Source organism: Cottoperca gobio, chromosome 9, assembly GCF_900634415.1.
Source record: "Cottoperca gobio chromosome 9, fCotGob3.1, whole genome shotgun sequence".
NCBI lineage: Eukaryota > Metazoa > Chordata > Actinopteri > Perciformes > Bovichtidae > Cottoperca > Cottoperca gobio.
The window spans coordinates 2220358-2245165 of NC_041363.1; the positions used below are offsets into that span (position 1 = coordinate 2220358).

At 40.7% G+C, this 24808-nt stretch overlaps 1 protein-coding gene across 3 annotated transcripts; it reads left to right on the forward strand.

The window, feature by feature from the left end:
* Nucleotides 1-2455: 2455 nt before the first annotated feature.
* On the forward strand, nt 2456-23751 carry hk2 (hexokinase 2). 3 transcript variants are annotated; one of them, XM_029440681.1, is made up of 19 exons: nt 2456-2758; nt 4196-4247; nt 5097-5259; nt 6319-6467; nt 7074-7193; nt 8308-8403; nt 10448-10547; nt 12444-12627; nt 13307-13468; nt 14062-14295; nt 15120-15424; nt 15844-15992; nt 16478-16597; nt 17777-17872; nt 18583-18682; nt 19154-19337; nt 21341-21496; nt 22472-22708; nt 23151-23295. In XM_029440681.1, exons 3-19 carry the CDS (start codon nt 5142-5144, stop codon nt 23293-23295), a joined length of 2655 nt encoding a protein of 884 aa, XP_029296541.1. In that variant the 5' UTR covers nt 2456-2758; nt 4196-4247; nt 5097-5141. The 3 variants fall into 3 exon arrangements, with proteins under 3 accessions (XP_029296541.1, XP_029296540.1, XP_029296542.1); XM_029440680.1 differs by lacking the exon at nt 4196-4247 and having other exon boundaries at nt 23151-23751; XM_029440682.1 differs by lacking the exons at nt 2456-2758; nt 4196-4247; nt 5097-5259; ... (5 more) ...; nt 13307-13468; nt 14062-14295 and adding an exon at nt 14484-14628 and having other exon boundaries at nt 23151-23751.
* Nucleotides 23752-24808: the final 1057 nt, after the last annotated feature.

The following is a 24808-nucleotide window of genomic DNA, read 5'->3' on the forward strand; positions in this document are numbered from 1 at the left end:
AACACTTTATAAATGCGAATTTATATACATTCAGGAAATACATGTTTATTTAAAGTATGTATTACTTGTACAGACATGTTTATAAGATTTATGTATTTGATTTATTAGTTATTATCATCAATTTATTTGATGATTGATGAGTTGTGTGGCTTTTGTGTTCCCGAGGAGGACTTCCTTGCGATGCATACCTGTCAACCCTCCCGTTTATCCCGGGATTATCCCGTATTTTTCCTTCTATCCCGCTGTCCTCCCATTTAAATATCTTTTCCCGTAATTATCCCGTATTTTTAACCTTTCAAAAATAAAAATAGGCCTTATTTTAAAAAGTGTACAGTGGTATGGTGGCCTCCGGTACAGCAGGGGGCAGTATTATGTTTAACTTTAGCTGAAAAACGTTATCCGGCATTAAACACACAGAAGAAGAAACCCGGAAGAAGACGACAACATATGGATGAGTCACAGTGAACGGGAGATAGATGGAGACGCAGTTTTACCTGCCAAACAAGTTAAAACTTTATGCAAGTACCAAATGAGAGGAGACCTTCCCTCATTTAATAAAAAGCAGAGTCGGGCAAACTCGTGCTTTTTGTAAAGTGTGCCATTCAGATGTCAAACTTTACAGTTGTGCAGTTGTGATCAGTATTATTGTTTGATTATGATTTGAAAGTTGTTGTTTGTTAATTTTTCAAAATATAAAGTCAGAAATAAACATTACAGTGACATGAATCCAACATATTATTAACAAAGATAAATCAGCCGATTCGTAAGAAACAAACAAATAAACAAGCCGTTAAATTTGCACATTAATGAAAGTCGAACTGTTGCTGCATGTATCTTCGTCCAATCACGTGATCTTTGCTACATGTCTGTGCGGTGAAGATTCGCTGGCATCTGTCCCCGTCGGCCTCCTGAAGGCTGCTGCTGCTGCTGCTGCTGCTGCTGCACTGCTGCTGCTGCTGCTCTGCTGCTGCTGCTGCACTGCTGCTGCTGCTGCTCTGCTGCTGCTCATGTGTTTAAAGACAAACTGCACAACTGACTATAAAGAAGCAGAGCTCACATGAGAGCTTCTTGTGTCAGCATCTGCACAAGAGAAGAAAGTGACAAAACGCTTTTGAGTTTGAAGCTCTGCCTGCAGCACTTTTCCCTTTGTATATAAAGGAAATGCAGGTCTTTCACAGAAACTGTCTTTTTAAGTGTGCATGGTAACAGAGTGCTGCAGGGAGGACGCAGTTCTGTAGTGAAGTATTTGCTGTATTATTTAATAAAACCCATTGACTTTAGCACCAGAAGAGCTAAATTACTAACTCATTTCTGGGTTGTAGGACTCATTCCTGCACCTCTCTATGTTGGGTTTAATGTTTAGAGTAATGATCAGAATCAGTAAGAATCAGAAATCCTTTATTAGTTCCACAACGGGGAAATGTACGTTGTTACAGCAAAATAACAAGAAAGTAAAGTGGCGAGTACACAATAATAAAATATAATAAAATAGAGTAATAGTAATATAAGTACAGAGTCGTTGATAAAAAGTTGTAAAAGTGAATATTGCACATGGCAGTGATAATTGCACAACAGTGGTGGAATAGACCTTTCTTGGTGTGGTGGTCTACCAGGGGCCGTGGTGAATGTACAGTCGGACCGCTGCAGGGAGAAAGGACATGTTCAAACATTTTAGACATGTTCTCAACATCTCAACATAATAAGAAATAATAATGATAGTGAAAAAACAAAACAGGAGTAAATCAACTTCATAAATATCAAATTATAAGTAAAGAAAGTATTTAATATTATTTAAAGATTTCATCATACCATTTTGATAGTTTTATCCCTTCTATTAGTATTTAACATTTTAATAGTTTTAATATATTCTTTAAACTCACATAGAGATCCAATGACATTGAGGCTTTTGTTGTTTTACATTTATATAGTGGTGGAAAGTAACTTTTACTCAAATACTGTACTTAAGTACACTTTTAAAAGTACTTGTACTTGTATTTTCCTTTTAACTACTTTATACTTCTACTCCACTACAATTTGGAAACAAATATTGTACATTTACTCCTCTACATTTATTTGACAACATTAGTTACTAGTTACTTTGCAGGTTCATATTATTCATGCAAAATATAAATCAACTAATGAATTATGGTGTACTATAATTTATTAAGATACCTGGCAGTATAACAAGTCATTAAAGCTCCATCTTTACCAGCTGCTAAATCATCATTAATTATATACAGTGACATGATATATATTATTCTGCATAAAGAGTACTTTTAAAGTATATGTTGAATACTTTTGTAATTTTACTTAACTGTAAATCGTAATTTTGCCATATATAACGTTCAAACAGTGTAATTAATAATAAATAAATAAATATTATTTTATATTATTGGACATTATTTATGTGTATGTATGCGCCTTCTCCGCAGCCAATCAGCGCCATCAATTTGGCATGACGTCACAAACTTCCAACTTCAGGAAGCTGGAACTTTTTTAGTACGTCTCCGTTTTTAACTGACGTTACAGCTTTAAATTCACGTCTTTTAGACAAGAAACCGAGAGCGGGTGAACATATTATTGTTGTTTTGTATTTATGCTTCAAAGAAACTGTCTTTGTAGATCAACTTTGTGCGAACTTAAGATACAAGAGGACGAGCAGGACTTTAAGCTCGCCAAACATCACGAACTGAACATGTTAGCCTCCAGTTTGCTAGCTAACTACGGTACCGAGCTCCATGACGACCAAGTTCTTAAAGTGAGTCCTGGTGTAAAACACTTCTTAGTTGTTGGCTTGTTTTTGGGGACGTTTGTTTGATCCTGACGGGACATTTGAATGTGTTGCCCTGCTGTGAGAGAGTAAAGACAGGGGTCTAGCAGGTAGCTCGACTTCCTAGCATGTATGTGACGCCTCAGTGTAAACAGCCCACTATAGTTCCCATCAGCTGAGAGCTCAGACAATATGCACATTGCAATGGTGAAGATCCCACAGAGACTGGAGCACTGTGCTAACTGACAGCACTGGACACACAGTATGCACAGTATCTCATTGCATATGTTGTATTCAGTGTGTCCCTGTGTTTAGCTCATGTGTAGCTCTCTAGCTAGCTAGATATCTATGGACACATTAATAAGGCCTTTTTCACAAAGATGTGCTTTACTTGGGGAAATAAGTGTTTTTATGTAGACATTTCACAAGAGGAAACATTGCAGAGTCGAGGACAATTGAGTTTATTGATGTTTAACTGATACGCAGGCAATAATTGAAGTTAGTATGTAAAACAGTAATTTGCATGTTGCCTTGGACTAAGAAGGTATTTGAAGTCGGGTTGTAACAGTACACCGGTGTGCTGCGGTATTAACATGGACAGTTATGATACCGTGAAGCTCTTGTACTGCACTTTAAATGATTTCACCTATTGGAAGCTAATGTACTTGCAAGATTCTTGCTATTTGGAGTTGTATTCTCATGATTGTTTGCACTAACTGTATGTCGCTTTGAACAAAAGCATCAGCTAAATGAAAAGTAATGTAAAGTGTACATTTGCTTATCTAGGGTATTAACACGTGTGTGTGTGTGTGTGTGTGTGTGTGTGTGTGTGTGTGTGTGTGTGTGTGTGTGTGTGTGTGTGTGTGTGTGTGTGTGTGTGTGTCTCAACATTAGTTCACAAGCTGATGTTTTTCATTTAGTAGTTAATGATATAGTGCTGCTAACATGCTTTAGTTGTATAACATTATAGATGTACACTATTTTTTAAATGTGATTTCTATTTCTTATTATAATTATCTTTTCAAACCTTTAAGGGTCATTGTAACTGATATTATTATTATTATCGTGCTGTGATGTACAGGTTGTAGTAGTTACAGTTTATATTTACAGTAAATATAATTAATTGTTTTTTCCTTGCACTTCAAATGTAGGTGGATTATTTACATGCATAAAATCTCAGTTATATTACATTTGTAATATTTGGGAATATCTGAATATCATTGTGTCTGCCTAATAACTGTGCACCTTTATTTCTGTTTGATACTCTCGCAGGAGGAGTCTTTTGGGGTTAATCTTAATCTGTCGAGCTCTTTCTATAACGAGGTTCGCTTGAATTTAAAAAGGGACAGTTGTTTCTTGTTTAAAAGTAATCTATTGAACTTTATTGAGTGACCCTGTTTGTTTTTAAATGTGGATTATGGCCAGGTTACTCTTTAGAGCTCCAAGATGAGGCTTCCTTCATTGGAAACATACAAAGGTAATATAGACATAGATAGAATTCTAACATTGTAGTTACCTCTGTTCTTCTGGTTAATGCCAGACCCATATTTAGTGTTCTTCCACTCACTCCTTACCCCTAGTTTACCTGCTGTCAGACAACACATCATGACATCAGATGGGAAAATCTGGTTTTCATGGCCTTATCCAGAAAAATGATAAAAAGCTTTCACCTAATTTTGTCGAGGTGCTTTTACTCATTCTCAAAATGTCAGCAGGACTAAATTTGGGGATGGAATTAAGAATGGAAACATTTTGAACTGCAGTTATTCCTGCACTATCCATAAACTAATGCATTACTGAGGCTAATTAGAGCTAAACAAAAGCCTAAATTGTTTGTACTGGCTCCTGATTTCCCTCGCACATATAGATGGTTGAACACTTCCGATGAGATGAGATAAGAGAAGATAAGATAATCCTTTATTAGTCCCACAACAGGGAAATGTGCAGTGTTACAGCAGCAAAGGTTACAGTCCAACAACAAGAGGGAGTAAAAAAGTATGATGAATAAGTAAACAATATAAATATAGTAGACGGACTGGACATGGAATTTCAGTTATTGCATGTATGATATATGATTTTGCACATGAATGACTGAATTGTGAGTCTTTGTATGTGCGGTGCTTCTCTTTAGAACAATAATATGCTTTGTATTTACTCACTCTGGCACAATGTGGTGATCAATGTTTGCATTTTAATCTGGGGTCATTTCACATTAAAAACAGCTTTACGTGCTAATTACTATCCCCTGTTATTTTTAACAGTGGGGGGCAAAGGTTTTTAAATTTCCTACACTGCATGTAACGGTTTCTCCTCTACAATGTTGTAGGTGGACAAATACCTGAACCATTTTCAGTTGTCAGATGAGACTTTGATGGATTTGTCAATAAGATTTCGACGAGAGATGGACAAAGGTCTGTGCAGAGACACCAACCCCACAGCTGCTGTGAAGATGCTGCCCACGTTTGTGCGCTCCACTCCTGATGGAACAGGTAACACGCCCAGAGATGTGTATATTAAATGGGTCCACTGATGTTAGACTGCTGTTCAAGGTTCATCTCGTTTTTATTAACGGAGACTCGAGACTCGGATCTGCTACAGTAGTTTCACACATTACTCCAAATGTCCTCTGACAATTGTGCACATTTCTGCACAATACGACTTCTAAAACGGCACAGCTCTTCCACTTTCAGTTCAGATACACTCTACATGTAGATAGTTTTGCAGCGCTTTTAGTTCAGAATCAGAAACTGATTAAATGCCAAGTAGGTTTGCACATACAAGCCATTTGGTGCATGATAATAATACATTGCAAAAGTAACGCCTCTAATCTTGTCACGCTGTTTGCGCCTATTGTTGCTCCCAATTTCTATGGCTCTGCATACGACCCCTTTGAACCCCCTTCAATTATGGGGTTTCTTTTAGGAAGTTTTTCCTTGTGCTGTGCGAGGGTCTGAGGACAGAGGGTCTGAGGACAGAGGGTCTGAGGACAGAGGGTCTGAGGACAGAGGGTCTGAGGACAGAGGGTCTGAGGACAGAGGGTCTGAGGACAGAGGGTCTGAGGACAGAGGGTCTGAGGACAGAGGGTCTGAGGACAGAGGGTGTAAGGACAGAGGGTGTAAGGACAGAGGTCATTCCACTTTATTGCACATCATTTCTTTAAGGGATCGGAGAGACTTCTGTACATGTGTAGTTTTATTGAGGTAATACCAGTGTCTGGGCTAAACTGTATGTGAGTAGCTGCCTAGGAAATAATGCTAAAAATGTTGACGTGTTGAAGAGTTATTTCCCCGCTGAACATGAGCACGCTGCTGATCCGAGCTGGAACATTTACTCTATTAGCTGAGTCGTTGATCAACAGACAAATAATCCTCAACTATTTTGATAATCAATAGTTTTTCTGAGTCCTTTTTCAAACAAAAATGACAAAAAACCAGATGAAGATGAAGATGAAGAAGACTGCTAGTTGATCAACAGGGATGTAAATAATAGTAAAAAATATAACTGCTTTCTTAATGATTTTTGTTTGATTTGTTTTTTTTTGTTCGAAGAGCAAGGAGAATTCCTGGCACTCGATCTTGGCGGATCCAACTTCCGGGTGCTCCTGGTCAAAGTTATGGCTAATGGCAAGCAAGAGGTGGAGATGGAAAATCAGATTTACGCCATTCCTGAACACCTCATGAGAGGCAACGGGACTGCGGTGAGAAACATGTAGCAGTGTCAGAAATCTAATTAATATATTGATTTGATGGTGTAGCAGTACCAATAGGCCTTTTTAACTGGGCCTGTCACATTCATGTTGAATACTAATAAATATTGGTTTGATATTCGTCAGCTTGATCATTTCTCTGGAGAGGAGTCTCCACTCTTTTGAACTACAAAGTTACTTTCAGTCTCAGTGATTTGTCTTTTCACTCACAACGGTCTTTGGCGTAGTCTGCAGCGTGGAGAGAGCACCTGAACCAACAGTCCCATGTTTCAGTGTAGCTGTTACAGAATCAACATTAATTAACGGTCAGTGATGGCTGTGAATGAGAAGCCTGCTAACGTCACCTGCCTGTTTTCAATATAGGAGATTTATGGAAACGAAACATTAAGAAATATACTTATTACTTTACTACGACTATATATGACTGTACAGCTGCTCTCTGTACACAGCGACTTCCGATAACAATTACTAGTGGCAATAAAACAACCACACTATGAAAGTTACTAATACAAATGCTACGAATAATAATCACACACACCATACTGAAAATGAAAGCTCTTGGTTAATAAGAAAACTGACATGTTCTCCGTCCTCTAGCTATTTGACCACATCGCTGATTGTCTGGCTCAGTTCCTGGAGAAGTTGGGCATAAAGGATAAAAAGCTGCCTCTGGGTTTCACCTTCTCTTTTCCCTGTCAGCAGACAAAGCTGGATGAGGTGAGTGTTTTATTCTCTACTTAAAGTCATACTGTATTTCAACCTTTAGTAAACTGCCGATTTGTCCGTAACAGATCCATCAAATGGACCAGAGACCCATTAGTTTTATTATAAAGCATCACACATGTTTCTTTACATGAGATGAATAATCCTCCTTATTTGTATATTTATAAAGGTGTATTACAAAATGGTGAGACGATGAGCGACACAACAGTGTGTCACAGGTACGTTATGAATGAAGGGATGAGCTGGGAGAAAGTGTGTTTTGAAGGTGGAGTTGGATCTGATGCTGAGATTTTCTCTTGGTTAGTTTTAAAGTCATGTTTTACGCTTGATGTTCGGTCTCCTCTTGCAATGAACCTGAACTCCATTATCTCATCATACTGCTTTTATCTGATTTATCTCTAAGATAATATGTTAATAATGTTATATTTACCAAAGTACAGACGTATGTTGGAGTTTAGTATTACAGTGCAGGAAAAAGTCAGTTTCCACAGAAAGTCCAAAAAAACTGACCAAACACTGCAAATGTCTGGTAATCATATAACAGAGTTCTTCCTCATCTACTCTCCTCCATATGGCGGAATCACGCGAGAATCATGAGATCACACGAGAATAGCTACCGTGTTGAAATGCTGCTGCATATTCTCCACCGGTGGACACATTTCTACCGTTGCACAGTGTATACCATCACATCAACAAATGAAGTTGAACACATTTCAATCAGTTTAAAGGACGTCACCTTTATCCTGCAGGGGGGAGCCCGTAAGCCGTGATGTTGCAGAGGAGTTATCGTCAGGACTTTATAATCTGATCTACTGATACAGCTGTATAACTAAATGATTCAGTACGATACTGTGTTATTAAATAACAAATAGTTTATGACAGATTAGATTTGCTACAATAACATCAATTATTTCTTGCTTTTTTATTTAATGCATATTTTTTGTTGCCATTTTGTATCAATTTGCTTTTTTGAAATTCGTGATTTTGTTGCAGAAAAGAGTCTTTAACTCTGAGCAGCGTTGATTATAATGTCAGCACATGACAAGGCTGAAATGAAATGTGCAGATAATCTTAGTTCTGCTCCAACTCTTTATTTTCTTATTTGCAGAGTGTTTTGGTGTCTTGGACCAAAAACTTCAAGGCCTGCGGCGTAGAGGGAAAGGATGTGGTCAGCCTTCTGAGGAAATCCATTAAGAAACGAGGCGTAAGTGTACAAATCAGAAATCATTGTGTAACATTACAAAACATGTTGTAGTTCTAGACGTGAAAGAAATGCATGTTGTTGAGCACAAAGGAGTCTTAGTCTTCAATGCCTGAGTTGTGGAGAGCCTTGAGAGAAGGATGATGGTTAATAGTTCACATATTGATTCTCTGTGGCTTTCCAACAATGCATCTATAATAGGTACTATATATGCTACTTAAAGATGACACTGATCCTGAAGAAGCATCCACAATGACAAATCAAATCAAATTTATTTGTATAGCCCAATAGCCCAATATCACAAATTATACATTTGTCTCGGTGTGCTTTACAGACTGTACAGGTTACGACACCCTCTGTCCTTAGACCCTCTGTCCTTAGACCCTCTGTCCTTAGACCCTCGCAGCGCACAAGGAAAAACTTCCTAAAAGAAACCCCATAATTAAAGGGGGAACAATGGAAGAAACCTCAGGGAGAGACTGAGGAGGGATCCCTCTCCCAGGACGGACAGACGTGCAATAGATGTCGTATCTACAGGATAAACAACATAGTACAAATACAACATTTGACAGAAATGATGATGTGTTGAAAAAGAGAAAGTTTGGATGAATCCAGGATAATATCAAAAAGTAAACTTTATCAGTGGCAACCTGCCACATGAGACACAGAAACTCCGGGGATGATGCCCCGGATGATGAGTTAGTAACATACATTTACATAAACGCATACAGATAGAGAGGGAGAAGAAGAGAGAGGGAGGGGAGGAGAGAGGAAGAGAAGGAAGAGAGCAGGGAGGTGTCCCCCGGCAGTCTAAGCCTATAGCAGCATAACTAGGGGCTGATCCAGGGCAAGCCTGAGCCAGCCCTAACTATAAGCTTTATCAAAAAGGAAAGTCTTTAGCCTGCTCTTAAATGTGGAGAGTGTGCCTGCCTCCCGAACACAAACTGGAAGCTGGTTCCACTGGAGAGGAGCTTGATGGATGAAGGCTCTGGCTCCCATTGTACTCTTAGAGACTCTAGGAACCACAAGTAACCCTGCAGTCTGGGAGCGCAATGCTCTAGTTGGTTTATAAGGTACTATGAGATCTTTAAGATATGTTGGAGCCTGACCATTAATTTCTTTGTAAGTCAAGAGAAGGATTTTGAATTCTATTCTGTATTTTACCGGGAGCCAGTGCAGAGCAGCTAATACAGGAGTAATATGATCCCGTTTCCTTGTTCTTGTCAATACACGTGCCGCTGCATCAAGACAGATCTTGATCAAAGATGACGCGTTTCGGAGGCATTTAGGGCCAAGTATAATAACTTCAGTTTTGTTTGTGTTGAACATCAAGAAGTTGCTAGACATCCAAGTTTTTATGTCCTTAAGGCTTGAAGTTTAGCCAATTGATTGGTTTCGTCTGGTTTAATTGATAGATATAATTGGGTATCATCCGCATAACAATGAAAGTTTATAGAGTGGTTCCTTATAATATTGCCCAAAGGCAGCGTATATAAGGTGAATAGAATCGGTCCAAGTACAGAACCCTGCGGAACTCCAAGACTGACTTTGGCTGTCATGGAGGATTTATCGTTAACACGTACAAATTGAGATCGCTCAGAGAAATAGAAGGTCATTGGCAACTTTCACCAGTGCCGTCTCTGTGCTATGATGAACTCTAAATCCAGATTGAAAAACCTCAAATAAACTATTATTATGTAAGAAATCACATAACTGTTTTGCAACTACTTTCTCAAGGATCTCAGCGAGACAGGGGAGGACAAGTGTGGATGAATCCACGTCAAACCCAACAATATTTGCCACAAGTCCTAAAAATACAAAATGATCACCGCTGCCCTCTCGTATATACTTTTGTTACGAACGATTTAATAATAAGATGGTAAATCTGACATTTTAACCTGCTTGCATGTAAGTAAAGCAGAGTGATGCATATAGTTACAGATCCCACTAATGTTGTTCTGTATATCAGCTTGGAAAGCCTCTTGTCCAATCACATTCCTCGGTAAGAACTAACTGTTGTATACAATTAAATTAAATGTCTTTGCAGGACTTTGATGTTGACATTCTGGCTGTGATAAATGACACCGTGGGAACCATGATGACCTGTGGCTACGACGATCATCACTGTGAAATTGGCCTCATTGTGGGTGAGTCCGCTCTAGTCCACTCTAAGGAAAGTGTGGACAGAATTGTTTGTTCTTCCGCTTCACATGGAGCTACCGATTATTTCTTCTAATCCGTCATTTAGAGTTCATCCCCTGCTACACAGGTGACTGTTCACTGTGCAGGAACATGATCCCACACAGGCCCCCCCGCTGGTTATAAAAGACAATTATGTGCAGACTTTATTTTGTTGGGTGATGCAAATAAAGTTACATTACCTCAGCATTTTAATTTATACATTTTGGAAGCCAGAACCTTTTACTCCTTTAACTTACAGGTGGGGGAATTTACCCGAAAATACCTACAAACAACACCCAAAGTAAATTGAAAGCTGCTCTTCAACCATTTGCACCAGCTGCATGATTTTGGTCTCATTCGAAAGATAATCACTCCAAGTGCTTCTGGCACTGAGTAATAGTGGTCTGAATATACTGAACTTGAAGAAAATACACTCCGCCTGAAGTTTGTTGTTGAAAAAGATGTCTGAAGACGGTACAGCTGGTGGGTGTGGACTGGAACACACAAGACAAACAGAACCAAGTGTTATCAAGTAAAACTTCCAATTTCAGATAAAAGGGATAAAAACTTAGACAGGTTTGTCCAAGAGTAACACCAGGCGTACACAAACTGTGCAATATGTACATGTACATATTATAATATTTATTAATAAATATTATTTAGATTTATTTATAAATAACTATTATATACCCATATTCCCTGTTAGTAGTAACAGAGTAAGTGAAGTATACATTTTTTAACATTTTTTTACATTTTTAAAATTTTCTTCTGAACAATAAATAATAAATATAATTTTGAAAATACATTTTATTTTGTAAAAACAAACCAAGGGATGTGACGCATCTAACGAACGAGGTGCTCATTGATCAGCTGATTTCACAGATTGCAACACTTATTCATGGACTTTTATCGATGTGACGATGTTCACGGTGGATATCTTTTTCCCGGAGACGAACGTGTGTTCCTCTGGCGATGCCTCAGGAGCGTCTTTTTCAAAATATTGCTGAAAAGAGGATATTTATGAGGCTTTATAGGTAAGTGGGCTCAAAGTTATGATTTTGAGTGTGCTTGCTAGTTTGAGGAGCTGATTGTACCGCTGTTGTGATTTTCATCTCAATATCTAAATAGACGAGATTCTAAGCTTCTTTTTTTTTCAGAATTAGAAAATGTACACGGCACAATAAAACTCCTCGCCGGCCGCCGGGCCGTCCACCCGTTAAGAGGTTAACAGCTTTCGATTCAGATTCTGAGCGAATACAAAATATAAATCAACATTTAATTATAGGTTAAGAAGTCCAGCAGCAGTTTACAAAGTAACTAAAAGTAGCTCCACCTTTCGACAAATGAATGCATCAATAATCATATACAATAATTTATTATATGTTATTGTGAAATAGGACATTACGCATTACGAGTATTTTGATGGCAATACTTTTTGTAGTTTTACTAAAGTAAGATTAGGAACGCAGGACTTTTACTTTAGTTTAGTATTGCTACTTTTACTTAAGTAAAAGATCTGAGTACTTCTTCCACCACTGCTTGTATAAAATCGTAATTCATGTATTTTAACAGTATTATTAATAGAAATTAATTCATACAAAAAAATAAATAATAATAATAAAAAATGTTCTTTTGAATCTCTTTCATCGCCAAGCACTATTGGTATTGTAACTTAAATATCAAAGTTAAGAACTTGTACATCACATCAGTTGATGATGCCCAGCCTTCGGTATTGTTGGTTGATGGCCTTCATGGGGGGGGTCAGCAGCTGGATTAAGACTGAGGGACACTGCAGTAAAATGTTTTGTATTTTTGGGTGAGAATCATTCACTAATTGTTGTGATGACATTCCCTCCCTCAAGGAACGGGTACCAACGCCTGCTACATGGAGCAGATGAGGAACCTGGACCTGCTGGACAGTGACGAGGGCCGGATGTGTGTTAATACGGAGTGGGGCGCTTTTGGAGACGATGGCGCCCTGGAGGACCTGCGCACCAACATTGACCGGGAAATAGACGCAGGCTCTCTGAACCCTGGCAAGCAGCTGTGAGTGTCCCTCAGTATTGTTTTCACTTAACTCAACTGCAGCTCATATTAAAGATGCCATATAGGCCACGTCCCTCCTCGCAGCGGACACTAAGTCCACAGCCTCAAGGAAGTGGCGACGTCCGGAGCTGCACGCCACCTTCAGCCCGGGCCTCTAAGTCGACCTGAAGCTGGATGTCCCCACCCGATTCTCTAGTTTTGATCCAAACAAGCTGTAATGTTGTCTTATAGCGGGGGTGCAGCTGCCTCGCCTGCTCCATTTCTCAGGCGCCTTTTGAGTGTAATTATGTGTTATGTCTCTATGCTGCCTTGCTGCAAAGAAATCTGGACTGTGCAGAAGACCGTCAGATGGATGCTAATTAAATACAGACTAGGGGATTGCCATTCAATTCAATTTTTAATTGTGCGCACGAAACACGAAGCACGAAACACGAAGCACGAAACACGAAGCACAAGGAAATTGGTTTAAAATGAGTCCTAGAGAAAAATCGTGTCTGAGGTTGGACCTATATGTCTCTGTCCCTATCAAAGGCAACTTAAAGTGGAAAATGTATGTGAGGAGGTGTACTTACTGAAACACTCTGTGAGGCTGCATCTGTGTTTGTATGTGTAGATACATTATTTTTGTAGCTCTGTTTAAAGGTATGAATTAAACTTTTTTGTGTGTGTTGACATGCAGGTTTGAGAAGATGGTCAGCGGCCTGTACATGGGGGAAGTGGTGCGTCTCATCCTGGTGAGGATGACCAAAGAGCAGCAGCTGTTCAAGGGCAAAACTACAGCAGAGCTCCTGACCACCGGAAGCTTCCACACCAGCTACATCTATGGCATTGACAATGACGTGTGAGTGTGAGTGTGAGTGTGAGTCCTGATCTGATACTTTCATTTCCCTTGATAATACAGCTGCACACTTCCAGTGTACATGCTTCACAATTGAGTAGCTCTGCATTTCCTTTTGCCTGAGCTACGTGAACAAACTGTTTTACGTTGAGTGTATATTGCCGTTGTCTGCACATCTTAGGGCGGATTACATTAATTACTCTGAGTAGTAGGGCATCATACACGACAGCAAACCGTTAGAGACTCCCACCCTGAGCTGATGAAAACAAATGCACATAAATGAGGTACATAACATAAATGAACAGTCTCGTACTGCATTTAGCTGTTTATGGGTGTGTTTCGCATTTTATTGTTCATATTTTGTACTTGTGTATGATCTCTTATCCAATTGATGCGTCATTTATTCGTCATATGCGAGGAAGTTTTTAATGCAATGCAGCGTTTACGTTACGCTTGCATGACAATAAAGTTTAATCTTGAATCTTTCCCTCCTGAACCACACATGTTCCTCTTTCCATTCACTTTCTTAACTGCCTGCACTGTTTAGAATCACACTTCCCAGTCAAAGTTTGATTTGTATTCTGCTTTACCTGCAGAGAAGAGGAAGGTCTGGCGAGTGCGGAAAAGGTGCTCCGGGGCCTGGGTCTGGACCCGTTGGTTGAAGACTGCATAGCCACACAGAGGGTGTGTCAGATAGTATCTACCCGGGCCGCACACCTGTGTTCTTCCACTCTCGTGGCAGTGCTGCGGCAGATCCGGGATAACAAAGCAGCTGAGAAGCTTCGTTCCACTATCGGAGTGGATGGCTCTGTTTACAAGAATCATCCAGAGTAAGTGTTCCTGAACACACACAAACACACAGATACACTTATGCTACGGAGCTCAGTTTATAAAAGGACTTTCAGTGTTCAATATGAATGCAAGTCAGCTGAATAGAGGTGAAGAGGTGAACACACAAATGGCCACGATTCTGTGAATTTACATTGTTCAGGGTCGTGTTCATTCTGTGGACTCGCCTGATGTTCGCCTGATGTTCGCCTGATGTTCGCCTGATGTTCGCCTGATGTTCGCCTGATGTTCGCCTGATGTTCTAAAATTCGCTGCACCCTCATCATGTTTGACTGTCGTCCGTCCTTACCACTCTCGCCAACACGATATCTCAGGAACGTCTTGAAGTCCACTCAGACTTGAGGATGAACTGATCAGTATTTGGTGGTCAAAAGTCTCTCTGACCTCACAACATGTTTTAACATTTCTTTATATAACAAATATGATAAAATGATGACAGACCTGGAAGTAAACTGCACCTTGATCGGTTGGCAGAGACAAACAACTGTGAGGCAGAAAGTCTAGTTTATACAGCATTTCATATTCTTGATGATTTACTTTTTATTGAGTTGGACACATTATGTTACAGGTTCCAACAGAAGAAATGAAAACATTCCCCATTATAACCATTATAACCATTATAACCATTATAACCATTATAACCATTATAACCATTATAACCATTATAACCATTATACACAGCCAGACATCCATGAAAGGAAAATAAGTAACACAAATAAATTGAGGACTAAACTCGGAGAAAAGAGAAAAGTGATCACAGACATACAAAACAACACATTTGACAGGATGTTTCTCCTTTTCTTAGGTTTTCCAGGAGGCTCCACAAGATGGTACGGCGACTTGTGCCGGACTGCGATGTGCGTTTTCTGCAGTCGCAGTGTGGCAGTGGGAAGGGTGCCGCTATGGTAACGGCAGTAGCCTACCGCCTGGCCGCGCAGCATGCCGAGCGTCAGCACATCCTCGACACCTTGCGTCTGAGTCGTGAGCAGCTGCTGGAGGTGAAGAAGATAATGAGCGAGCAGATGGTGCGAGGCCTGTCCAGGCAAACCCATCAGCAAGCGAGCGTCAAGATGCTCCCCACCTTTGTCAGAGACACACCAGACGGAACAGGTAGAGTCCCGTAATGCTCCCATGAACATGTATTTAATTTAATTTAATTTAATTATCCTCTGGATGTGCTGTTTGTAAATATTCACTACAGACAAAGACTTTGTTTTTATTCTTTCAGACTAGTAGGAAGAAAACATCAAAACACACATTTAGGAGTTTATTTGACTTTGTGTGTCTGTAAAAGTAACATTACATAATGCCTCATTTGAATATTTAAACATGAAATGTCGGAAAGCTTCTAACACAAACAGTGATTGTGTTGATGTGAGTAATCAGCTGGAGAAGCTTCCTGGTGACATCAGTTAGTTTAACATTTGACTCAGCTGTAGTGTCTCCCCTCGAGAGACGCTTGACTTGTTATTGAGTTCAGTTTTCTCTTTTCGTCTGTTCGGGCTTCTTGTCTTTATCGTCCTCATCAGAGCACGGCGACTACTTGGCTTTGGACCTCGGGGGCTCCAGCTTCCGGGTGCTGCTGGTGCGAGTGCGAAGTGGAAAGGGACACAATGTGGACATGCATCACAAGATCTACAGTATCCCACAGGACACGATGCAAGGCACAGGGGAAGAGGTGAAACATCACTTCTCTTTCAGTGTTTGAAACTGGTGCTCTGACTAAAGGGTCTCAACACATTGTATTCATCAAGGACTGTATCCGAAACACAGATTATGTTGAGCGTCTGTCGGCACGGTGAAATAGGACATTTATGCTGAATTTGTGTTCGGAATAATCGTAAAACTCCCAACTGGAAGAATTCACGTGAATGCCCCCCCACGTCGGAAAAAACACTCTGAAACAGATCAATGAGCAATAAAATACACCATGCAGTATCTTCTTTGTAACCTCCTTGATTCTATATGTCATAGGACTTTTTCGCACAGAACTCTGACAGCACCCCCCCTCGTTTGAATACCGCTGCAGCAGCAGGGGGTCCCAGCTGCACCAGTTTGGGGGTCCTTGGCCTGAAGAACGTTGACGACCCCTGCTCTATGTGACTGCGTGCAGTTTCCTGATGCAGATATGTAACTCTAAGATTTTTCTCTCCTGTGTTGCAGCTGTTCAGCCACATTGTCGACTGCATCGCCGACTTCCTGGAATACGTTGGTATGAGAGGAGCATCCTTACCTCTGGGATTTACTTTCTCCTTCCCCTGTAATCAAAGCAAACTGGATCAGGTAATGTTTGATTCAGTATAAGTGTACGAGTAGCGATCACACGTATGATAACATCTTGAATATCTCCCTGAACTTCAGTGTGAATGATGTTGTCAGGAACAATATCTGTTTGCTTGTATTGAAATTGTAATTTAGTGAAGCCGGTGGTTTCCAGAGCATGAGTTCAGAAAGGATCCTTATTCTTTATCTTTATTAACCAAAACCAGCTTCACCACAGGATTGCCCTCAGTGAACTATTGAGAGTTCAGCTGATGACGACCATGAGAAGCATTATGTTCTGGCACTAAACCCTAAATCACCATGTCTGTAATAAGAAATGATTCAGCCATGGATTCATACAAGAAAGATCATTTGGTGGATTGTGTAAGTGCAGGCACGCATGTTTCTGAGCTTTGATTTATGACAATAAGTCCCATTATATTGTTTAAAGCAGAAGTATGGAGTATAACAACAATTCTGCAGCGTTTAAAAACAATTATTCTTTGTATCAAACTGCAAACAACTGGAGACACTGAAGTTCTACCACGGCAGGCGTGAGCGGCGTGAGCGGCGTGAGCGGCGTGAGTCTTCTGTCGGTAACAGTTTGTTGTACGACGCAGTAATTGTTCTGTGAAGTTCATTATGAAATGGTTTAAAATAACCGGACTTCATCACATTTGACATTTCTCTTCTTATATTTGGAGCTTCCATACGAACAAACACTTGAGTTAAAAACAAAAGACTGTAGTATAATCATTTCAGTGTTAAAGGTTTGTAAGTGAGTAAATAAACACCAGCCTGACTTCAGTGCAATATAACAAATCACACACATTTGTATTTTAGAGTTTGCAGAGAGAACTCAACTGTTCCTGCAGGATTTGCTCATCTTTCATTTCGAGCAGCAAAACACTGACGACATGTGCAGATAATCGTAACCAGAGTTCTTCCTGCTCCTCTGTATTTACAACGTCACGCTCCTCCACGGTCGCCTGAAGCACGTCACCTTGCGAGGCAGCTGCTTTTGAGAATACCAAATCTCTACCTGTGGACACATGTTTACAGTCGCCAGGTGTTTAGTGTATACCTGGCAACATTTGAATTACTGCAAGAATGCATTTCTCTTTTTTTATTTTAAATTCTGTTAAATAATGTTTTGTTAATAATAAAGTCACACACAAAAATCTCTTGTCATTCGTCCAGGGCATTCTTCTGAAGTGGACAAAGGGTTTCAAAGCCAGCGGCTGTGAAGGACAAGATGTCATTAAGTTACTGCAGGATGCTGTCCGCCGCAGACAGGTCGGTACACGCATCAGACGCAGTGTGAGAGACCTGTGAGTGTTGTCACCTGAAGAACATGAGTCTTTCCTTTAGAAGTGTAACCCCCTCACACTGCCTCCCTCTCTTATCCAACATCTCAGGTGGCAAAGTATAATCTACAAGAAACCTTTTTCTTATCGGTTACATCTGAAAGCTGAAACATTAAAGTGTGACAAATATGCAAGTTTAGAAGAAAGACATGTTCTGGATCATGCACTAGTAATTATGATCGTTAAGAAAATGATCTCGGAGAAACAAGCTGACAAACGTTCGCGGCAGCCGAACAGCGTGCAGGAGAAACTCTGTTAATCTCCGGGTCCATTAGTTTTGGAGAGGAGGAGACGTGGAGGATTCTGCTCTCGGTCAAAACTACTGGCAGAAAATACATATTGTGTTTATATACACACATTATTTAAATTCTATTTAATTCTTATTATATTCTCAATTTGCCCGAGCTCACACCAACAGTCTGAGTCTACATGCGGACTGTTTACCTGCCTGAGGACAATAATGCAATCAGGACGAACCTCAGAGTAAAACAAAGTCGCCTGCTGTTCTGAACAATCTCACATGTGGAACGAATTCCAGCTAAAGATCTTCTGATTAAAGTCATGGTGTTATTACAAACAATCTGCTGCTCTCGTGTGTTTCTGGTGTGATGGATGTCATCACTTTATCACTGCTTCCAGGAATTTGACTTGAACTTTGTGGCGGTGGTTAACGACACAGTGGGAACCATGATGACCTGCAGCTACGAGGACCCCGAATGTGAGGTGGGACTCATCGTAGGTAAGTCTGTCCCCCCCCACCTTCCTCGCTGGGAGCTTCTGTCTCTTTGTGCTATTTTTAAACATTATAATTAGGGATGCATGATATTAGCTTTTTGACAATATCTTTCAACTAATCTTTGCTGATAAAGATTCACTTTCTTTAGTGGCATTAACATTATGATGCCACTGTTATCATGTCTCAAAGACAATCCAATGCTTTTCAGTATGTATACATATAAGAAAGGTTTTATATGTAATCTAAGTAGTTGACATATTTATTGTTATGTAACATATCGGAGGTATTTAATTGTAAAGCCTTTATGACGTGAAGATATCATCGTGCATCCATAATTATATTCAATCCACTAACAAGCAAACATTGACTGAACTTTGTTTTCTTAATATTTCTTTGAGTGCTCTTCAAAAACGGACTGTTTTCCTTCCATGAACGTTGCGAGAGTAAAAACCTTTCCACCCGTCTTGAACTCAGGCACAGGGACCAACGCCTGCTACATGGAAGAAATGCAGAACATCGAGTTGGTGGAGGGAAACGACGGCCGTATGTGTGTCAACATGGAGTGGGGAGCATTTGGTGACGATGGGGAACTCGATGACTTCTGCACCCAGTTTGATCACATTGTCGATGATTGCTCTAACAATCCTGGGAAGCAGAGGTATTGGGTCATTTATTACATATTAAATCGACTTTACGGCAATGAAAAACAACCAAAAACTGCCAATTTAGCATCACATCCCATGAAGTCACAAATACAGTATGAACTAATAAGTGTGCCAAGGACTTCTGTCAAAGAAGAATTGTGCAGTAATTTAAAAAGATGTGTAAAGTGCACTTCACGGGAGCAGTCCGTTCAGAAACGTGACGGTTGTTTGAGTAGCTTGAGAGTCCTCGACCTGAATGTGAGAGAGAGAGAGAGAGTGTGAGAGAGTGAGTGTGTGAGAGAGAGAGAGAGAGTGTGAGAGAGTGAGTGTGTGAGAGAGAGAGTGAGTGTGTGAGAGAGAGAGAGTGTGTGAGAGAGAGAGAGTGTGTAAGAGAGAGAGTGTGTGAGAGAGAGAGAGAGAGTGTGTGAGAGAGAGTGTGTGAGAGAGAGAGTGTGAGAGAGAGAGTGTGTGAGAGAGAGAGAGAGAGTGTTGTAAGAGAGAGAGAGAGTGTGTGAGAGAGAGAGAGTGTGTGAGAGAGAGAGAGTGTGTGAGAGAGAGAGAGTGTGTGAGAGAGAGAGAGAGAGTGTGTGAGAGAGAGAGAGTGTGTGAGAGAGAGAGAGTGTGTGAGAGAGAGAGAGTGTGAGAGAGAGTGTGAGAGAGAGAGAGAGTGTGAGAGAGAGAGAGAGAGTGTGTGTGAGAGAGAGTGTGTGTGAGAGAGAGAGAGAGAGAGAGTGTGTGTGAGAGAGAGTGTGTGTGAGAGAGAGAGAGAGAGAGTGTGTGAGAGAGAGAGAGAGAGAGAGAGAGTGTGTGTGAGAGTGTGTGAGAGAGAGAGTGTGTGTGAGAGAGAGAGTGTGTGTGTGAGAGAGGGAGTGTGTGAGAGAGAGAGAGTGTGTGAGAGAGAGAGAGAGTGAGAGAGAGAGAGAGAGAGAGAGAGAGAGAGAGAGAGAGACACCTGCTCATGTCTCTATGGCAACGAGCCTGATATAGACTCAATACACATCAGGTTGGCTGATTGTCCTTCTAAGCCTCAGTTGATTAGAACGTTTCTTTTCTCTCTGCTCTCCTGTTGCTCACCACCTCTGATCCTGTTACATCCCTGCAACAGATTTCTTCTTCACTGGCTTCAACTAGTTCCTCACTTTTGGTTTGGCCTTCCTAAAGAGATGACATGTTACTCTATTAATCAGAAAATACTGGAAACCTCGTTAATGCATCAAAAAAACATCCTGAAGATCCGCACAAGGTCAAGTCATTCCAAAATCAAATATTTAAAGTGCGCTCTGCGCACATGCTCGATCGATTTCACTTTAAATAGTTTGGTGGTCTCTATGAAAGGACGAATAGATTCTTTCAATACTAATATGCTGACTTTCTCTGCTGCGCTTTAATTCACACTGACACAGCTGGATGCACCTGCACCTGCACCTGCAAAGTGCACGGCAGCGTGGAGCTCCCTGCGGCGCATGCTTTCTGAACAGCAGGTGCTCTGCGAGGCTGGCTCACGTCCCGCAGAGATAGTTGTGCTGTCTGTCTATTTGTTTCTGAACAGAGAGCGAGAAAAGACACACACACACACACGCACACGCACGCACACACACATATTTTATATTTCTCATATGTAATGTGTACAGTCTGGATTAATGAGAAACATTAACGAGGTGCTGATAACAGCGGCCTGGATCGCAGCGTTCTCTACTTCCACATGAACGTGGCTCTGAAGCAGCCGTGAAGACGTCTTTTGTTTGTGCCTTGATTGATGCCGTTAAAGATTATGTTATTATGAGTAAGAGCAGTTGCTTTTATTAATTAAATGTTTTTGTCTGGACTGTCTGATTGCAGCCCCCTTCACACCTCCGCATGAATTATTCAAATGAAACCCAGAACTGCTCTTTGTTTCCGTCATGACAACAAAATTAAAGCTTTTCTGTTGGAACAAAAATCTAATTTAATCCGTTCGAAATAATTGTATGATAGAAATAGTAAATAATATTATTATTATGTGTCTTTCTCTCTAAAGGTATGAGAAGATGATCAGTGGCATGTACCTGGGGGAGATAGTGAGGAATGTGCTCATCGATTTCACTGCAAAGGGCTTGCTGTTCAGAGGCAAAGTGTCGGAGCGACTCAAGACCCACTGCATCTTCGAGACAAAGTTCCTGGCACAGATTGAAAGGTGAGCATTACAGACTAGTCTCAGTGTAACGGGGCTCAGCTCAACACCTTTCACTGTAGAAAGAAACACGTATGAGACTTTGCAGTTAAATCCTGGCATTCGTGGCAAAGCTGCCAAATGAGAGCACATGAGTCAAATCCACACAGTTACATGTGTGGCGCCCACTCGCCGCAGACGGCAGGTTCCAGCGCCTTCAAGGCATAGACACACATGCAGCGATATGTTAAGAACTTCTAGAGATGCACGATATTGGGTTTTTGCAGATTTCCGATATGCCAATATTTTTACAACTCATTTTGGCTGATATCGATATACGCACAGACTTTGTCCTTTTAATTGCAGAGAACGTCAAGTTTCTCCTGGAGTGGAATTAACATATTACATATATGCCGACTGGCAGATGTACGATATAACGCTTTTCAAAATGTACACTTTTACTTAAGTTACATGTCAAACATGCTGTTATTTGTGACGCATCAGCCATATTAAAGGAAATGTTCCTTTAATATGGGGGTGCGTGGCGTGGATTCTATTTAGCTCTCCCCTCTCCTTTCCTCGTGTGTGTGTGTGTGTGTGTGTGTGTGTGTGTGTGTGTGTGTGTGTGTGTGTGTGTGTGTGTGTGTGTGTGTGTGTGTGTGTGTGTGTGTGTGTGTGTGTGTGTGTGTGTGTGTGTGTGTGTGTGTGTGTGTGTGTGTGTGTGAGGTGCGAAGCCCCGCACTTTGCAAAACGTAGCGAAGGAGAGAATGTGAATAAGCAAAGTAGACCGTACAAACTGAAATGTGCACATAAATTAGATCAACAACATAAGCGTTTAGTTGGGTTTAGTTCTGAATAAACAATGTGAGAACTTCAGACGGGGCGCAGCGCCCCTCCAACACAATGGTAGGGGAAACACTGCTGTCAGTAATCCACTCGGGGAAGAAACAATATCACGATCACGATCGCGTGTATAATCCTGATTCTCTCTGTCCCCAGTGACCGCCTGGCCATGCGACAGGTCCGCTCGATACTGCAGCACCTGGGCCTCGACAACTCCACGTGTGATGACAGCGTGCTGGTGAAGGAGGTGTGCAGTGTGGTGTCACGCCGTGCAGCTCAGCTCTGCGGGGCCGGTTTAGCCGCCGTGGTCGACAAGATGCGACAGAGCCGCAACCTGAACCAGCTTTCCATCGGCGTGGGAGTGGACGGCACCCTTTATAAGACGCACCCTCAGTAAGGAGCAACATGTCCCAACACGCATACAAGTCTGCACTAGTGGATTTACAGATATAATATGTAACATTTCCTCACTTCCTGTTTTAAATATTTTTGGATAAATGGAGGCAGAAGATGTTATCTTTCAGTCAGCAATGCACACGTTCAGCTCCGCTCCACACACACACACACACACACACACCTACAGTCAGAGACAGAGCGCAGGAAAGAACTAAAATGTAAAATGTCTTCACTCACCTTGACTCACACACTTACAGCAGGTCGTCATCATCATGCACCACATGCAGGACCAGAAGAAAGGTCAAATCCAAAGTGTGCTGATATGTTACATGTCGGGTTCCCACAGCTACTTAATATTCATTCATACTTTACTACCAAGCGTGCATGAAATATACTGAACCTTTTTTTATTCTCTTGCCTCCCTCTCTCTGTTTGAAAGTTTCTCCAGCATCATGCAGGAGACGCTGCAGGATTTGGCCCCGCAGTGCCAGGTGACTTTCCACAAGTCTGAGGATGGAAGTGGGAGGGGAGCCGCTCTGATCACAGCCGTGGCCTGCAGGATCAAGAGTGAAGAGCAGCGCTGAAAGACTTTGACCGGCAGGTAGAACCAGAGCTGCTACGACTCAGATCTGTAGTGCTGAAATGTTTATTCTGCCTCATTGGGAGTGGGTTCACATGCACGCTGTGAGCGTTTAGCTTTGTGTTCGGTACATATTTATGGCGTGAGCTGACATTGCTGTGTCTTTCAGAACTGACAGTTTGTGTGTTGGAGTTGCAGCTTCTGAGAAATATGACTGTTACGAGCTGTGAGGCTCTTTTTATTTTTACACTCCTTCATTTTGATTTGAACCATTTGGTTTCCTCCCAGCTGTTTAATAACTTCCTAATCACAGAGAGCGTTTGGTTTCATATCAGTTTTAATAAAACAAGATTTTAATATAAATACTTTTTATACAAACTATCACCTTCTTTCCATTTTACCAAATTTCAATTTTGTCGTCTTATTAATTTAAAAATAAACGTGTTATTCTCTCCTTCTCGATTGACTGCACTGAGGATTTAATATTCCACATCTCCCACCATCTTACTAACATCACGATTGTTAACAAACGAACGGTTCAGACTCTAAATGTTTCTTCATCTTATAAAGTACATACACAAACTTGGAATGTAAATTGCACTTGTGTTGTCTTCTTCTGAAACTGAGAGATGTTCGGCTCTCGTCAGCGTGCCGCGCTTCTTCTTCTCTGTTTTTATTGAGGGGAGAAAAATGTACAATTTACAGCCGTTAGACTCAAACGAGTGAGTTTTTTCCACACTGAGACTCTTGATCCACGACAACACAGAGATACCACGTGATGCTAACGTCGTTATACTATTCGCAAGACTCGTTAGCAACGCCACAAGGACGTCTATAAAGGTAAACATTCAATTCTTTCAAATAAGTAATTTAAAAAGCTTTATGAGTGTATTATTCTAAAGAAATATTCATCTATATTATATAATCTGTCTTAGTGTAAGGAGTCAGGATCTCATGATGCCGATGGAAAATGTTTTCACCCTGTTCGATGACCTTGTGAATCCTTCTGTGCTCAGGAACTTCTTTCTGCTCCCTGAAGGTCCCGTTGTATAATTCCAGTAAACAGAGTTCTTCAGCTTCTTCAGACGTCACACTGGGCTGTTATTGGAAAAAGCACTCAAAGAAATATTCAAAATATTACAGCTTTTCACTTGATTGCGTGGCGTTCTTCTGTCTGTGCACTCTTTCTTCTCGTTTCTCGATGTTCCACGATGTCGCTCTGCCAGGCTGCTGCCCACATCTCCAGTGCAGAGAGTTCATAATAAACTGTGGGAAATATAAAAGTTAAACAACACATATTACTGTAAAAGCTTTCAGCTGGTGTTATTTTGCATTTAGTACTTAATAGTGCTCCTTAAATGTAAGACTAACATGCTCTTTAATTATTATAACATATTATAGTTACATGCTATTTCTTGTATTAGGTTTTAAATTATAATTCTGTTCTCATTCCTTTAAGGGTTATTAATAATAATAATAATATTATTACTATGTCTTGAGATGCAACAGACGGTGAA

What these genes read in the sequence shown, in the direction of transcription:
- hk2 (XM_029440680.1), top strand. Translation starts at nt 2,597, where the DNA reads ATGCTTCAAAGAAACTGTCTTTGTAGATCAACTTTGTGCGAACTTAAG. An exon ending in TGAGAGGCAACGGGACTGCG is followed by an intron (nt 6,468 to 7,073) that starts GTGAGAAACATG and finishes TCCGTCCTCTAG; the next exon opens with CTATTTGACCACATCGCTGA. An exon ending in AGCAGACAAAGCTGGATGAG is followed by an intron (nt 7,194 to 8,307) that starts GTGAGTGTTTTA and finishes TCTTATTTGCAG; the next exon opens with AGTGTTTTGGTGTCTTGGAC.